Below are 16402 nucleotides of genomic sequence, written 5' to 3'. Positions count from 1 at the left end.
GCGAAATGGCATCGCGCGTGCACCGCGGAGTGCGGGAGCCAGCGCTGCTGCTGCAGGACTCGGTATTTCGTGTGCGTTTAGCGACGCAGGCCCTCCTTCCCAATGCAGCCAGCGCGCTGCGCACCGACCCGTACGTCACGCCGAGCACTGCCGGCATGGATCCCGAGTCCGAGTATGTGTTTTGTGCGACGCCGCAGCGATGCTACGTGTGGCGCAGCACAAGCCCCAATCCTACCATGTATGAATTCCCAGTGGCACCGAGCGATCCGCCAGCGGCGCCGTTCTGTATCGTGCTCCCACGCCCGCTGCACGCCAGCGCCGAGCCAGCGCTGCTGCTTGCCTCCGGCGACGGCCATGTGCGTTTCTGGGACGCCGTCTCCGACGCATTTACTACCCAGGAGCAGGATATCGTTGCGCTGAAGCTCCCGCTCGCTCCTGACGAGCGCATTAGCGCCGCCGCACGCGTCGATCCGAGCCAGGCCGTGCTGGCGACCACCCACGCGCGCATTTTTCAGCTCCATGTGTTTGTGCACCGCGGCGAGCACGAGCTCAGCTACGCGCTGTATGCCGAGCACCGCAGCCGCTTCCTCGGCCGCTTCCTCGGCGGCACGAGCGGCGATGCGAGCGCAGGCCCGATCCAGCGCCTTGCGGTGCACCAAAACGCCGGCGAGATGCATGCCATGGTCGTAGCACAAAACGACCACGCTTTGCAATGCTGGCGCGCGCCCATCGCCGGCACCGGCGGCTCCGCACACCAGCATGCGAAGCTCGTCTTTGCCGACCGCAACGTGCACAAGACAATTGCAAGCCGCGCCATGTACCTGCGCGGCGAGCGGTACAGCGCGGCGGCAAGTGCTTTTATCAGCATGGTCGACTGTGCCTTTCGCGCAAACGGTCAGCTGGTCGTGCTGTACTCGGAAACACGCAACGAAGGCGCCACGTACGGCCTTGCGCTCCTTGCGCCGCCCACCGAGCACACACACACCCTTGTCGTGGAGCACATTCTTCCACTCCGCCACGCGCACGCCGCCGATCCACGCCCCGGCACGGCGCCGAGCCTGCGCATCTCGGAGCACCAGGAGGCAGCGCTGATTGCATTCGAACACGCGCTGCTCACAAAGCTTCTCGAGACAGACAGCGCCGAGGAGACACTGCACCTCAAGCCGCGCGCCGCGCGCGTGCGAGCCTCTTGCGTGCTGGCGCCGCTTGACACCCATGTGCGCTTCGCCGCTTTGCTCGACGCTGGCGTGCTGCTCATCGAGATGGACGTGGCGCACTGCCAGCAGCTCGCCAAGGCGCAGCACCCCTCCTCGACCACCATGGCATCGTCGCGCGTCGCGCGGATGCAGGAGCGTTTGGAAAAGGCCGTGTGGTTCGGCGAAGATGCGGAGAATATCTTGCAGCTCGATATCCTTCCCGACACGCTGGATGCTGGCGTGCTGCAAGCGGCCGTCGAGTGCCTCAGCACCGCGATTGTCGACAGCCAACTGCAAGCGATGCCAGACACGGTCGATTTGCGCGCGCAGCTCACGCAGCGCGCCGCTTGTGCGCTGCGCCTCGTCCAGCTGGTCGGCCAAAATGGCTTCCTAACGCAGCTCTCGCGCACCACGCGCCTGCAACTGCGCAGCGACGCGGAGCTCCTCGCGGGCGCGTGCGACTTGTGGCGCTTCTACGACGAGGCCGTAAAGAGCGCCGGGCTCGAAGCACGCGTGCCTTGTACCGTGCTTCCAAACGCCATCCGCGCCGTGCTCCACGAGACGCCCAAAGACGCGGAGCGCCACTTTTTTCAGCATCACCTCGCGCGCATGCCCGCGCTGTTTGCGGCATGGCGCCAAGGCGTGAGCGAGCCTATGCCGCGCGTGCTCGACACTACGCGCCTACTCCTTGCGCTCCTCGTTGGCGCCGCGCGCTACCGCGCCGAGCATGGCGAAGCGTACGCGCTCGAAGCCGACCCGGTCGTGGCGTACGAGCCGTGGTACGCAGACGGTGTCTTGATTGCGCTGCTTGAGACGCTGTTCCAAGCCTCGCTGCACGCACTGCAGCACCCCACGGCGCACGGCAGCGACGCGGAGCTACGCACGCAGCTCTGTGCGCTCGCCGAGCTCGCGATGAACGCGTACACCGCGCGCATTGCTTTTCTCACCGCCGCCGCACACGCGTCGGACCAAGAGGCCGCCGCTGCGCTAAGCGCAACACACGCGGCGTACGACCACGCGCGCCCCGCGCTCCTCTTTCCCCTCCTCGACATCGGCCGCGCCGACCGCGCGTTTGCACTCGCGGAAACGCACCGCGACTTTGCCTCCCTTGTCGCGCTTTGCTTTGCCGAGGAGCGCAGCGATACGGGAAAGCGCGCCAAGACAGCGCACTTGAGCGCGCCGCCCGCGCTGCGCGTCGAGTCGTACTTGGACCGCTACGGGACGCCGTTTGCGGACGAGCTGTACACGTACTATATCCAACACGGCGCCTACCGCACGCTGTTTGAGCCGCAAGAGGCGCACGCCGCGCTGCTCCAGCACTTTTTGGCGCGGCATGCCCAGTACACCCGCATCGCCTGGATCCACGAGATTTCGCTGGGGCAGTACCGCGAAGCGAGCAATGTGCTGCGCGCGTGTGCACACGCCGAGCGCGACAATCTGCACGCCGAGCAAGTGATGCTGAGCGTGAGCAAGCTCGCGCACCTCGCCGCACTTTCCGATCTCGACCAAGCGCTTGCTTCGCCGTCCGAGCAGGCGGCGCTCGAGGCGTGGGACGACGCACTGGACCTCGTCCACGTCCAAGAACGACTCAAGCGCAAATGGTACGGCGCTGCTATGCCGCGCGGCGCGGCGCCAGAGGCGGCCGCACAGCGCATCGCACAGCTCGTCGCGCCGCAGCTCGCGCCTGCGCTGCACGCCTTGTTTGTCATGCTTGCCGCGCAGGTGGCGGGCGATCAGGTTGCGTCGGGCGAGGATATGATGGATTTGCTCACGCTGCAGGATACGCCGTACGCCGCGCCGCCCGATGCGCCGCTGAGCGACTTTGCGATTGCCGCGCAGGTGTATGTGCGCATCGACGCACACAGCCAGCGCCCCGCCGCGCTCGCCGCGCTCTGGCGCCGGCTGTATTTGCAGGACGACTGGCACGCCCTCAGCGATACGGCCAACAAGGCGGACGACGAGGTGCTTGTCTCTGTGCGCTCCACCGTCGCCTTTTCCACCATCCAGGCCGTGCTCGCGAACGAGAGCACGGCGCCTTTGCTGCTCGCGCCGCACGACGTGTGCTCGCACGCGCCGAGCTCGATCACCGCGCTCTCGCAGCGCTTTTCGGGGCTGCCCGACGCGCAGATCGAGCAGCTGCACGCCGCGTTGGCTGCCGAACATGCGGCGCTTGTGGAAGTGGTGCATGCGACCAAGCTCGATGCGTTCTTCGCACAGGTGCTTGCGCAGCCCCCGGTGCAAGCGCCGTCTCCGCGCATCACCGACACGCTCCCGTCGACGTTCCCTGAGATGGCGCATATCGATAGCATGTAGTTCTATAGCTATGGTGCTAACGGCTTGCATCTTGGATCCCTAGCGGCGGCGTATTTTGGATTTTGGCCCTAGCGGCGGCGCATCTTGGATCCCTGGCCCTGCTGCTTGCGCAGCGCGCGTTTCCGCTCCACCTCTTTGCGCCGTGCCTGCTCCGCAGGCGAGAGCATGTCAAACTTTTCTTTCTGCGCGCGCCGCCGCTCGGCATCGCGCGCCAGCTCCTGCTCGTCTTTTTCCTCGCGCCCAAGCGCCTCGCGCATCGCCGCGTCGACTTCGTCGCGCGTGCGGCGCAAAGAAGCCACTGTCTCTGGCCGCAGGCGCATGCACCGGTCGCGGCCCGTCGCAGAAAGGTGCAGGGCGTCGGCCATATCCAGCACGGCAGTGACCAGCGGCATACACGCTTCGGCATCTGCGCGGCTCGTCGGCAGGCGCAGCGTAAGCTCGATGCGCTCGACGCACCCACTCGGCACGCCGCTTTCCGCGTCGCTCCTGGACGCGGGCTGGTCGGTCCACAGCAAGCTCTCGAACCAGGGCAGCGCGGATGCGTTGAGCGCGTCCACCAGGCCGGTGCGGCGGCGCTGCGCATCGCCACGCGCGCCAATCTCGCCGAGCCAGCGGTCCGTCAGGTCGCCCGCCTCGCTCGCGAACGCGAGCTGCTCGTTCAGCCCCCGCGCAGCGCTCACGCCCTCTCCGTCGGCGACCCTGGCAAAGCGCATGTCGTAGCGCGCGCTGTGCACGCGCTGAAGTGCGGATTTGTGCACCACGGCAAACACGCCCCCGTCGCGCTTCTCCGCGGCAGGGAGTGTGAGGACGAGCGTGAGGCGATCGCCGAGCGCGGTCGGCACTGTCGGCATGGCAAACACGTCAAAGAGCAGCGACCCGACCATGTACAGAGGATCCTGGCGGCGCGCAAGGGCGAAATCGGCGTGCAAGGTATCCACGCCGCGGCGCCCGGTGCAGAACAAGAGTGCGTCAGAGGCGCCGTTCCACACCAGGCCCGGCGGCGCGTCCGCACTGGCGCCGACCTGCGCAAACTCGCCCTGCATCGCGTGCATAAGCACGGCCGCGAACGGCGCAACACGCCGCGTATTCCGCCATCTCCCAAGCAAGGAAGCGACGAGGTACAGCACGGCGAGCAGGACAAGCGCGCCCTGCGCGTAAAACTGCGCAGGATGCAGCGCAAGCTTCATGTTGTACAGCTCGCCCGTCCACACAGGCTCGCTGCCCGGCTGCGCCATGGCGCGCAGCGGCGCGAGCAGCGGATGCTCAAACCATGCTCGCATTGGGGAAGGCAACGCGCCGCGCGCCGGCACGTGTGCTCGGCCGATACGTCACCATCGCCGCGGGCACCGCCGCCTTCGTGGCGGGCCACGACGGCGGCGCAGCAGCGGTAGTGGACAGCGTGAGCGGCTGTGGCGTGGCGAAGCGTAGTGTGGCGTGGCGAAGCGTAGCGTAGCATAGCGTAGCATAGCATAGTGTAGCGGGAGCAAACGTGCCTTTGAAGTGTGCATGTGACCATATAGGGCACGGCCGTGCCCCTTCCTCCACGCCACGATCCTCCCTGTGGCAGCGCACGGCCGCCGACGTTTTTTTTGTACGACATTCTTGTCGTGACGTGTGCGCATGGTACGTACTGCACTGCACTGATTCCAGGATCCATATCAGTCCCCGCCGCTAGACGAGGCGCCCATAGAGTCCGCTCCTGCCGGCATGGACGAGGCGCCGCTTGACACCGCCGTGTCGAAACAGCCGCGCGTGAGTGTGATGGACGAGAAGGCGTTTTCCGAAAAGTACCTCGCGGACCTCGGGCTCGACGAGGCCGAGTTCAAAGTCTTCCACTGGCCGATCAAGTCCTGGAGCGCGCTTGAGAAACGCATCACGAGCCCCGAGTTCGAGGTCGGCGGGCACCGCTGGCGAATTCTGCTGTTTCCGTTCGGGAACAGTAACGGGCAGCCGTACGACATGGTGTCCGTGTACCTCGACTATGCAGACGACAAGCGTGTGCCGGAAGGCTGGCACGCATGCGCGCAGTTTGCCTTGGTGATCTCGAACCCCACCGACCCCACCCTCTTCTCCACGAGCCAAGCCCACCACCGCTTCACTGCGGAAGAGATGGACTGGGGCTTTACGCGCTTCAACGAGTCGCGCAAGCTTGCCGTGCCGTTTGACGCGCGTGTTCGCCCGATAATTGAGGACGACCAAGCGGTCGTGTCCGCCTACGTGCGCGTGCTAAAAGACCCCACCGGTGTCCTTTGGCACAACTTTATCAACTACGACTCCAAGAAAGAGACGGGATACGTCGGCATGAAAAACCAGGGTGCGACGTGCTACATGAACTCCCTCTTGCAGTCGCTCTTCTGCATCAACTACTACCGCCGCGCCGTGTACCAGATCCCGACAGAGAACGATATTCCGACAGACAGCGTCGCGCTTGCACTCCAGCGCGTCTTTTACAATCTGCAGACCTCGGACCAGCCCGTGGGGACGACAGAGCTCACGAAATCCTTTGGGTGGAAGTCGCTCGACTCCTTCCTCCAGCACGACGTCCAGGAATTCAACCGCGTCCTCCAGGAGAAGCTGGAAGCGAAGATGAAAGGCACTGCGTCCGACGGTGCGATCCAGGAGCTCTTTGTCGGCAAGATGAAGAGCTACTTACGGTGCGTGGATGTCGACTACGAGTCGTCGCGCACAGAAGACTTTTACGACATCCAGCTGAATGTCAAGAGCATGCCCGACCTCGAAGCGTCGTTTGCCGACTATATCCAGACCGAGATGCTCGAGGGCGACAACAAGTACTTTGCCGAGGGCTTTGGCTTGCAAGACGCTCGAAAAGGCGTTATTTTCGAAAAGTTTCCGCCTGTCCTGCACCTCCAGCTGAAGCGCTTTGAGTACGACATGGAGCGCGACGCCATGGTCAAGATCAATGACCGCCACGAGTTTCCCGCAGATATCGACCTTGCTCCGTACATTGATCAGGAGCGGCAAAGCGAGCCGTGGATCTATCGCTTGCACGGCGTCCTTGTGCACTCTGGCGACCTGCACGGCGGGCACTACTTTGCCCTCATCAAGCCGGAGCGCGATTCCGGCTGGTACAAGTTTGACGACGATCGGGTGACGCTCGCGACAGAGCGGGAGGTGTTTGAGGACAACTTTGGCGGGGAGATGCCCCAGCAGCGCAACCAGCCTGCGACCGCGCCCATCCGTGCGATGAAACGCTTCACGAATGCGTACATGCTTGTCTACATCCGCGAGTCCCAAATGGACGAGGTACTAAAGCCGTTTGGGCCCCAAGACACGCCGACGCACCTTACCACGCGCTTGGAAGACGAGCGCTTGCAGATGGAAACGCGACGGCGCGAGCTCGAGGAGCAGCACCTCTATGTAAATGTCCGCGTGGTCACCGAGGACATCTTTCGGCACCACCAAGGCTTTGACCTCGCCGCCTTTGACGACCGCACCGGCAAAGGCGAAGTTCCGTGCTTCCGCGTGCTCAAGTACGAAGCATTCTTGCACTTTAAGCGCCGCCTCGCACAGCAGTACGGCCTGCCAGAAGACATGTTCCGCGTCTGGGTACTTGTCAACCGGCAAAACAAGACGATCCGGCCGGATATGGTCGTGCCCGACGACCAGACACTCACTGTGGAGAGCGTGCGCGATCGTATGGCGTCGCGCCAGCACGATTTGCGCCTCTACCTCGAGGTGCTTGCGCCCAACAGCCTCGCCACCGCCTTTTTCGACCCTGCCCATCCTAGCAGCACCATCTTGCTCTTCTTGAAGCACTTTGACACCTCGCGCCAGACTCTCCTCGGCGTCACACACATCTATGTGCCCCGCCAAATGAAGGTCATGGATTTGGTCCCGACCATCAACGAGCTCATGCGCTGGCCGCCAACGACGCAGGTCAAGCTCGTGGAGGAGATCAAGCCCGGCATGATTGAGCAGCTCAAGCCAAAGGCGACCTTTGTCCAGAGCGAGCTGCAGGACGGCGACGTGGTGTGCTTCCAGATTGAGCTCACCGACAAAGACACGTCCGAATACGAGATGCAGTCGATGTGCAGCAACCCCATGCAGTTCTACGACTTTTTGCAGAACCAAGTACACATCCTCCTCAAGCCGCGCTTCGAGGATGTAGAGTACAAGACTGAGCTGGAGCTCACGTTGAGCAAGAAAATGACGTACGATATGCTCGCCGCAAGAGTTGCCGAGCGCCTCACCTGCGACCCGCTCAAGCTGCGCTTCACGGTGGCGAATGGCCCGAACGGCGCGCCCAAGTCGGTGCTCAAACGCACCGCCAACCAGACGATCAACGAGATTATTCAGAGCAGCTACTTGCAGGGCCCTGCCAGCCTGCTCTACTACGAGCTCCTCGAGGTGAGCATCATCGAGCTCGAGACAAAGCGTGCACTCAAACTCGTCTGGATGGGCGCCCACAACAAAGAGGCCGCCGCGCCGCTCCCGCTGCTCCTGCCCAAGACGGCCACGGTGCACGAAGTCGCGGATCGGCTCGCGAAATCTGTCGCGCTCGAGCCCAGCGGCACACAAAAGATCCGCATCTTTGAGGTGGTCGCTTTTGGCAAGCAGCAGCACGAGTTGCACCCCAGCGACACGGTCAGCTCCATCCCCGACGGCATCGAGCTCTTTGCCGAGGAGCTCGCACCCGAGGAGCTCGGCGCGGGCGAAAACGAGAAACTGGTCAATGTGTGCCACTTTTACAAGGATCCGATGCGCACGCACGGCGTTCCTTTCAAGTTCGTCCTCAAGCGCGGCGAGCGGTTTGCCGACACCGCCAAGCGTCTTCTCGCGCGCTTGCAACTCGCCGAGAAAGACGCGGCCAAGTTCCGCTACGCACTCTTGCAGCTCGGACAGTACCAGCAGCCCACGTACCTGGAAGACGACGACGTGCTTTTCGACCACAAGTTCCAGTCCGAAGACGTCGTGGCCATCGACCACGTCGACCTCAGCGGGCGGCCAAACAGGTACGGCAATGCACCGTCGCAGGACCGCGGGATAAGGATTCGCAGCTAGATTCTACATACTACAACAGGCCATGCACTAAGCTATGCACCATCGATGCGCGCAGCGCCGCACTAATGTCGGGACGCTCGCCCGCATAGGCAAGCAGCAAGTTCATGGGGAGCGTAAAAACAAGCTCGCCAGGCGCGGCCGCATCCATCGTGGGCTCAGAGGCCAGCGTGCCCAGCGGCTTGCCATCGTACTGCATCGCAAGGCAGTATTGCGACGTGACGGGACTCCGCTGGACAATCACGTCGAGCGCATGGCGTTCGGGCATCTTGCCGCGGGGAAAGAGTGCTTTGAACTGCTGTATGTTGCGCGCCAGTGCTGCGTCGGCAGCAGGCAAGAGCGTCTGGACATTCTTGCCTTGCCGCGCATCTTTCGCACGCACATTCACCGCACGCACAAGGCCGTCGCGCATGTGCTGAAAATCGGTGTTGCGCACGGGCACGAGCCGCACTGCGCACGGAATTCCAGCGTGGAGCCAGGCGGAGACGGTCTCCTCCAAGTTCGGCGTGGCGCCCGTCGTGGCTACGGCGCGCTGCGTAGCTTCCAGTGCGTCCTCTGCGACATACATGCCCACTACGTACACGCGCAGCCCAAGAAACGTGACGGTGCGCACACCGAGGCCAGCAAGCCGCAGCGTGGCGCGGTCGATATTCACATCGCCGCCGGGCGTGTCCATGTGCAGCGGAAGACCGATCTTGGTCGCTTGCTCAAACACCACGCGGTCCACAGGCACAGGGACGCTTGCGTGGGGCGCTTCGAGATGCAGCGCGCCAACGCCGGCGGCCGCCGCGGCGGCCGCGAGCGCGAGCGCCGCGCAGGCCCACGGCCGCGGCCGCACTCGTGGTGGTGCAGAGGAGGCGTGCCGTACGATACAGTGCGGCACACGCCGCGCCGCGCGTACGCCGCGCAGCACGCTCGGCTGCAAGCACGACATGGCGAACAGGCAGCGCCGCGAGGGCACGGCCCGTTTACCACGTGACGTCTGCCTGCTCCGGACCAGCATGCCGTTTACGCCAGACAGCGCGCTCACGCTATTGTTTGATGCGGCGCTTCTTCCGCCGAGCTTGAACGAGAAGCTTGCGCAGCATAGCCTGCATATGCGTCCGCTTGCATCGTCGGATTACGCACGTGGGCATATCGCCGTGCTCGCGTCCCTGACCAGCGTCGCGGATCCGGGCGAGGCCAAGTGGAGGGAGCGCTTTGCGGCGCTCGCGGCGGCGCGTGGCGGCGCAAGCCCGTATTTTGTCGTGGTGATTGTGTCGAAGGATACGGACGAGCTTGTGGCGACAGGCACTGTGTTTCTCGAGCCCAAGTTTTTGCGCAACCTTGCGACGGCCGCGCACATTGAAGACATCGCTGTGGACACGCGCATGCAAGGCAAAGGCCTCGGCAAGGTCCTGATCGAGGGCCTGACCGCACTTGGCGAGCAGTGCGGCGCGTACAAGACGCTGCTCGACTGCAGCGAGGAGAATGTATTGTTTTACAACAAGTGCGGCTACGAAACGAAAGGCGTGTACATGGCCAAGTACAAGTAGAGGCTCCATAGACGAACGAAACGTACATGGCGCTAAAGCGCACCCAGTCTATCCTGCTGCCCACCATCACGACACTGGGTCGCCGCACAAAAAGCGCTGGATGTAGTCAAGAAACGTGGCTGGGTCCTCGGCCTGGCACCAGTGCCCTGTATCCATCTCTGCAAGCTGCATGTGCGGAAAGTATTCCTTGGCCAGTGCAATCGTGTGCCGGTTCAAGTACTTGCTCTTTTTTCCTTTGATAAACAGCGAAGGGCCATCCCACGTCCGCACCTCGCGCCCATCGTCCGCCCCCGGCTGCGCAAAAGGAAACGCCCCGACGCCCTCCAGCGAGCGCTGCAGCGTGTCCAGCGGCAAACGGAAGCGTTTCGGCGCGCCCGGCAAGAGGTTGGTAAGCAGAAACTGGAGCACGTCGGGATCCTAGCGTGAGCAAGGACAGGACAGGTACGTACAGGCTCCGTCCGTGAAAGTATCGCCTGCGCATCGCTCTGCTTCGACACATTCGCACGCTCGATCTCCTTCATGGCTTTTATGTACGCCTGCTGTTAGCATGTCCATACTGCGCACCATAAACCCGGGGGAAATCGCACCCTGCGACGGCGACATATCGACGCTGATCATGTGCGAGAGGGTACCTTGCGGCACCGCAGGGTTAAGCGCAAGCGTCATGGCGACCTTGCCGCCCAACGAGTGGCCAATCAAGGCGACCTTGTTTAGTCGCTGCTCCTGGATAAATGCATGCACGTCGCCAGCCATGTCCTCGTACGTCATTGTCTCTGCATGCGGCGACTCTCCGTGGTTGCGCAGATCGAGCGAGTAGACGGGAACGCAAAGCATGTGCGCAGCACGCTTGGCAATCGAGCGCCAGTTGCGGCGCGAGCCGTAAAGGCCGTGCAGGACAACAACCGCGTTCGTCTTTTCCGACACGCCGCGCGCCGATCCCGGAGGCGCTACATCGTACGCAAGCTTTACTGCGCCGGGCGATGTCGCAAAATGCCGGTGCTGCACGCCGCGCGGCACCGCACGCAGTAGCGCCGCAGTAGCGCCCAACATGACGCCGCCCGGCGCCGCGGCTGGTCTGTTCGCACACCTCGGCCGAGAGCAATCCACGCCGCTGGCACCCACGCACCTTGCGCTGCTCGACGTGGGTTGCGACCGAGGTTGCTGCGTGGAGTGAAGTGGTGTCATGTCACAGCATGACCAGTGGCTCTTGCAATCGCAACAGCACGCTGCGTCGGTGCTATCACAGCCTTTGAGCCAGGCCATGTCGATCCAAGATAGAAAATCAAGCGACGCCGCATCGATACGTGCGGCGTCGATCTACTCCGCCACCTCGGCGGACACGTCGCGCGGGTACCAGGCGTCCGCGGCCGCGCCGTCCGTGCACACACTCACAGCGTTGCCCGTGCGCCACAATACGAATGCAAATGCAAAGACGGTGCATGCATACAGCGGCGCCAATGGCAGGCTCATTGTACAGTACGTGCACACCGCCGCTTACCAAAGACTCAATACGCCGCCGCAGGCATCACCTACGTACATGGGCGGATCACAATTACGCGGGCGCGGAGCGCTCGTCGGCCGCCTCATCCTGCGATGCACTGACAAAGAGCGCGCCTCGGAAATCCGGCTCAAGCTCAAGGCCGTGGTCACGATACAGGCGCCCAAAGCGTCACAAGCAACCGAAGGGGACATGCCGAATTTTTCTGGCCTATCCCCTTCCACCGCTTCGACTTCCTCGCGCGAGCAGGTGCTGCTGCAGATGGAGCACCGTTTGCGCGCAAGCGACGCGAAATTCCGCGTCGCGGAAAAAGGACCGTCACAGGCCAATGCAGGAGGCAAGCTAAACAAGAATGGATACTACGAGTGGGAGTTTGCATTTGACATCCCGGAGAAAGGCCCTGGGAAAGGCACTTGTAATAGCGGCTTCCCCAGCGTCGGCACCAATTACCCATCCAGCTACGTGCTCGAGAGCGATGTGCGCAAAGGAACGCATAAGGAAGAGTGGGCGAGCGTCAAGTGGTACATCAAGGTCACCGTCGAGCGCCCCGGCCTCTTTCGCTCCAACAATCGCCTGCTCGTACCGTTTATCTACCTGCCCCCGCCGCCAGAGAGCATCGCACCGACCCTGCTCCGCCGCCAGGCCCTCTCGCTTCAGATTCGCAGCGTGATCCAACGCGTGCAAGGCCCAGTAGTCCTGCCCAACGATCTAGTCGAGCCCGCAAACAAGTGGACCACAGAGACGTTTATGCTGACACAGGCTGCGCTCGGCAAGCCAATCAAGCGCTCCTTTTTTGACAAGATGCTCGGGAACAACAAGCCGAAGGAAGAGCGCTGGGCGATCTCCTACCCGGGCAAACCCATGGCGGTGTTTCCTTTGCGCGCCGTCATCCCGTTTGTGCTGAGCCTCATGCACAGCGGCGGGATGCCATTGGTCGTGCATCCCCACGTATACCTCGTGCAAAAAGTGCACTTGCGCGCGCGCTCGACCTCGGCACATACGCACTACATATCGCACGCCAAGGTGCTTGCATCGCCCGTGGGCAAGTCTGGCATGCAAAAATGGTTTGGATGGGTGCAGTTTCCCAGCTGGTGCAGCCCCACGTTTGATACACAAGCGCTCGGACTCGAGTACTTTTTGCAGATCAAGCCACTCCATGAACCTGCCGCAAGACCACTGCTTGCTATCCCGGTAGGCCTGTACTGTGCACCGCCACGCCTCACCCCGGCAGTGCCGTCTGTGAAGCGCCAGCAGGCGACGAACGGGAGCCGTACTCTGCTCAGCGATACAGCGAGCACTGCCAGTGCAGACGCTGGGATACCCTCGTCCCCGACGCAGGCAATGCGCTCCATTTCCCTACACGGCTCCCCGTCTGCGTCGCGCCGCACTTCGCTTGGCTCGGCAATGCGCGTGCCTTCCACGAGTACCTTGTCGTTGCGGCAAACAGCAGCAGCGCTTGACGAGCCGTATGGAGCTGGCGTCGCTGGCATTGGGCGCGCGCATCTCCTGGCGACAGAAGCCATGCCCGATCCATGCCTGCGCCATGCCTCGTCCTCCCAGGCACTCGGCGCGCAGGTAGCGAGCGCAGCCTCTCTTGATGCATGGCCAGGCCGCGCGGCGGATGCTAGCTCGCAGAGCGATGCTACGAGCATGCTCCGCGTCGCGCCGCCGACATTGCCAACGATTCCAGATAATGCGGCATTGCCGACATTGCCAACGATCCCAGATAATACATTGCCACCGGTACCGCCGCGATCGCCGCGGAACTCGCGGCCCGCATCGCTGCTGAGTGCGGGCGCAGCAACGCCGTCGGCCCCAAATACAGCTCGCGCCGACGCAGAGAGTGCCTCGCTGCGTGATGCAGGGCCGATGTCGCAAGAGGAGGAGCAGGCGTGGACTATGGATATACTTTCGAATGCGCTGAACGACGACGATGGCGCAGACTTTGAGCTCCCGCCATCCTACTTTGAGGCCACAGGGATCGAGGACCACGAGGAGTAGTGCGTAGTCATCACGTGATTTTTTGTAGCGTGCGCCGCAATGTGCGCTGCGCTCTTGGTCGGTCTCTGCGTGCAGGGCTGGCCCGCCGGAGCCGTCCTCGGTCCAAAGGCCGCTGGTACTCGCCTCCATGCTGCAATATGCAGCTCTGCGAGTGGGAAGGTCCGCGGACGCCTCATTTCTCTTTCCTGTTTGGAGGGAGCGTGTCAGAACTGGTATGTGTGGATGTGCATGTCGATCGTGGCGTCGAATGCCGGCTACGGTTGTGCAATAGGCGTCCTATGTGTGCGCTACAGCTCCTGCTGGGCGAGTGCGTAATGCGCTGAGGTCGGCCTGCACTAGAAATGTCTCTTGCGCAGTGGCAAAAGTGGCGCTTTCCCCGGCAATGCCGCTCGGAGACACACTTGTGTGGCCACTGCCAAGACTGGAATCAGGTCTACTCGACGCGCCGCATGCGGCGCTCTGCATGAATTCGCGTCTCGATCGTCCTGTACTAGCACCTCACAGCCCAGCCTGTTTGCGCGACGCTTGCGTCGGAGAAAAAGGCTGCTCGAGGCATGGCCGAGAGCTTGAGTGCAATCAGTGGCGACTCTGCGGAGCAAACTCGACGCGCGACTACTCTTGGGCGGAGGACACTTCGACGTAGCTTTGTAGATCACGTGATTTAAACGCGACGCGCCGCGACGCGCGCGTGCCTGCGCGTTTCCTTGTCGATCCACCATGGTGCAACATGACTTGCTTCTCACGAAACAAGGGCCACTCGCTCGCGCATGGATTGCTGCGCATTGGGAGCGTAGGCTGAGCAAGGCACAGTTCCTCCATGCCAGCATCCCTGATGGCGTCGAATCCCTCGTCGAGCATGACCCGCCTGTGGCGCTCCGACTCTGCGGGCAGCTCCTTGTCGGCATTGTGCGTCTGTACGCACGCAAATCCAAGTACCTTGAAGACGACTGCAACGATGTACTTGCGCGCATCCAAATGGCGTTCTCGAATGGGGGTGCGCTAGTCGATATGGCGCACGAACAGCTCACGCTTTCGCGCGCTGCGATTACCTTGCCCGACGTCTACACGGCCGTAGATTTGCTCATGCCCGAGCCCGGCGCGGGTGCGTGGGACAGCATGCGCGCGCATCACCGTCACCTGGCGAACGATGCGGATATTACGCTGCCGGATGCACAATTCGTGCAGAACGATATACCTGCAAGCGACGACGCGCTCCTTTCAGAGCAGCTCGCCGACTACGACACAACGACGGGCTTTGATTTGGGCCTTGAAGAGGCCGAGGCGCCCGCGCCGAAACGCGCGCGTGAATGGCGGCCAAGCAGCCGCCCTCGCCGCAGCACGGCACATACCCTCCCAGACGTGCGCGCCGAACCCGACATGGATGCCGACGAATCGTACGAAAGTGTTGGCGTAGCGCGTGATGCTGGCCCCTCGCTCGAATCTGCTGCGGATCGTGTGCGCGCGCTGCTGGGCGATGTAGACGCCTCGATGGATCTCTCGGCGGACTCGACCGGCTACGACACATTTCACCCTGAGCACTCGTCGCTCGCGTTGGACGCATCGACTCCCCCGCGTGAGCGCCCAAGCTCGCCGGTGATGCCACGCGACGTTACATTCGACGAGACGATTCCCGCCCAGCATCCGCTCTCTCCTCGAACAGCTGCAATGCTGCGCACCGCTGCACAGCACCGCGCCGAGACACAGCCCAAAGGCTCGCGCAAGCGGCCTGTGCAAGATAATGGACGCCTGTACCTAGCCCCGGCGCGTGCAAATGCAGCGACCATGACCGAGCGCCCACATGAGCTCCAGTACCTCGCGGCGTCGCGCACTACGCTGGCGCTTTTGCATGCGTGCAAAAGCACGCGCAATGTTGGACAAACACTTGTGTGTATCTACGGCGCGGTCGCCCACGACCTGGGCGCGCTGCTTGGCTCGGACAAGCCTGTACGCGCCACGCCGTTTCAGCCCGACTCGAAACAGCACTGGCTCCGCGAGATTCACGAGCAAAGCGCACGGTTGAACGTGGACGAGGAAGCGTTTCCTTTGGAGGTTGGGCGCCGCGCGCCGTCTGCGCCGTGGCTTGCTGACGATGCGCGATTTGCAGACGTGAGCAACGATACCGTGCACAGCGCAAATACCTCGATGGGGGAAAAGAGTATGCCGGAGCTGTCCATGGAGCTCCCGGAGCTCCCGGCGCTCGATCCGCTGAACACTGCGCCTGTGCCGATGGACGAGGATGGGCCGCGCCGCTCGTCGCGCCACCGTGCAGAGCACGCCGAGGTCCAGCACCTGCCCGAGGTACGGCTCGGAACGCCCGACTTGGAGGACAGCGCCGAGATTCATGTACCCGTCCCAGACGACCACCCGCTTTTGTCGTTTGAGCGCCGCGCGCAGGAGTCCAAAGGGCCGACGACCGAACTTGATGTAAGTACGCGCCGCGCGATGCACATTCTGCGCACAAAAATAGGCGACTCGGACGCTACGATCGACTTTGCGGCGCTTGCGCCGCAAGCCTCGCGCCGTGCCGCAGCGGGCTTTTTCTTTGAACTGCTTGTGCTTGGTACGCGGAATAGCATCCAGCTCGAACAGGCCGCGCCGTACGCTGCTATTCGTATCCAAGCCAAGCCCGCGCTGTGGGCATGAGCTGTACAGCAGCGCGGATACGAGATCACTATATCCAGTATTACATAGGGCAACGCCTGTCCCCTCTTTATCGCCCCTATCGCGACGTTTGCAGCGTGCAAGTGCAATGCGATGCGTCACTGCACACGGCGGGTAGCGCCTCTGGCGCAAGACGAGGCCAAACTACAGGCTGCAAGCACGCCAGTCCATCAAACTCA

At 62.9% G+C, this 16402-nt stretch overlaps 8 protein-coding genes across 8 annotated transcripts; 5 read left to right on the top strand and 3 right to left on the bottom strand.

Moving 5' to 3' along the window:
* Positions 1 to 5: 5 nt before the first annotated feature.
* On the top strand, positions 6 to 3509 carry MVES1_003461 (uncharacterized protein; the record flags this gene model as incomplete). Its single annotated transcript, XM_056208278.1, has 1 exon — positions 6 to 3509. One exon carries the CDS (start codon positions 6 to 8, stop codon positions 3507 to 3509), a length of 3504 nt encoding a protein of 1167 aa, XP_056064253.1.
* A 68-nt stretch (positions 3510 to 3577) lies between these two features.
* On the bottom strand, positions 3578 to 4789 carry MVES1_003460 (uncharacterized protein; the record flags this gene model as incomplete). The annotated part of the gene is made up of 1 exon (XM_056208277.1): positions 3578 to 4789. One exon carries the CDS (start codon positions 4787 to 4789, stop codon positions 3578 to 3580), a length of 1212 nt encoding a protein of 403 aa, XP_056064252.1.
* A 340-nt stretch (positions 4790 to 5129) lies between these two features.
* UBP15 (ubiquitinyl hydrolase 1) lies at positions 5130 to 8531 on the top strand (the record flags this gene model as incomplete). The annotated part of the gene is made up of 2 exons (XM_056208276.1): positions 5130 to 5136; positions 5200 to 8531. 2 exons carry the CDS (start codon positions 5130 to 5132, stop codon positions 8529 to 8531), a joined length of 3339 nt encoding a protein of 1112 aa, XP_056064251.1.
* A 10-nt stretch (positions 8532 to 8541) lies between these two features.
* MVES1_003458 (uncharacterized protein) lies at positions 8542 to 9462 on the bottom strand (the record flags this gene model as incomplete). The annotated part of the gene is made up of 1 exon (XM_056208275.1): positions 8542 to 9462. One exon carries the CDS (start codon positions 9460 to 9462, stop codon positions 8542 to 8544), a length of 921 nt encoding a protein of 306 aa, XP_056064250.1.
* A 67-nt stretch (positions 9463 to 9529) lies between these two features.
* MVES1_003457 (glucosamine-phosphate N-acetyltransferase) lies at positions 9530 to 10063 on the top strand (the record flags this gene model as incomplete). The annotated part of the gene is made up of 1 exon (XM_056208274.1): positions 9530 to 10063. One exon carries the CDS (start codon positions 9530 to 9532, stop codon positions 10061 to 10063), a length of 534 nt encoding a protein of 177 aa, XP_056064249.1.
* A 66-nt stretch (positions 10064 to 10129) lies between these two features.
* Positions 10130 to 11113, bottom strand: MVES1_003456 (ribonuclease III; the record flags this gene model as incomplete). Its single annotated transcript, XM_056208273.1, has 3 exons — positions 10130 to 10480; positions 10513 to 10599; positions 10628 to 11113. The coding sequence occupies 3 exons, from the start codon at positions 11111 to 11113 to the stop codon at positions 10130 to 10132; spliced, it is 924 nt and encodes a 307-aa protein (XP_056064248.1).
* A 133-nt stretch (positions 11114 to 11246) lies between these two features.
* MVES1_003455 (uncharacterized protein) lies at positions 11247 to 13562 on the top strand (the record flags this gene model as incomplete). Its single annotated transcript, XM_056208272.1, has 1 exon — positions 11247 to 13562. One exon carries the CDS (start codon positions 11247 to 11249, stop codon positions 13560 to 13562), a length of 2316 nt encoding a protein of 771 aa, XP_056064247.1.
* A 717-nt stretch (positions 13563 to 14279) lies between these two features.
* MCD1 (sister chromatid cohesion protein 1) lies at positions 14280 to 16205 on the top strand (the record flags this gene model as incomplete). Its single annotated transcript, XM_056208271.1, has 1 exon — positions 14280 to 16205. The coding sequence occupies one exon, from the start codon at positions 14280 to 14282 to the stop codon at positions 16203 to 16205; it is 1926 nt and encodes a 641-aa protein (XP_056064246.1).
* Positions 16206 to 16402: the final 197 nt, after the last annotated feature.

Source organism: Malassezia vespertilionis, chromosome 7 (assembly GCF_029542925.1).
Source record: "Malassezia vespertilionis chromosome 7, complete sequence".
NCBI classification, from domain to species: Eukaryota; Fungi; Basidiomycota; class Malasseziomycetes; order Malasseziales; family Malasseziaceae; genus Malassezia; species Malassezia vespertilionis.
This window is presented reverse-complemented; position numbering and strand designations above follow the sequence as displayed.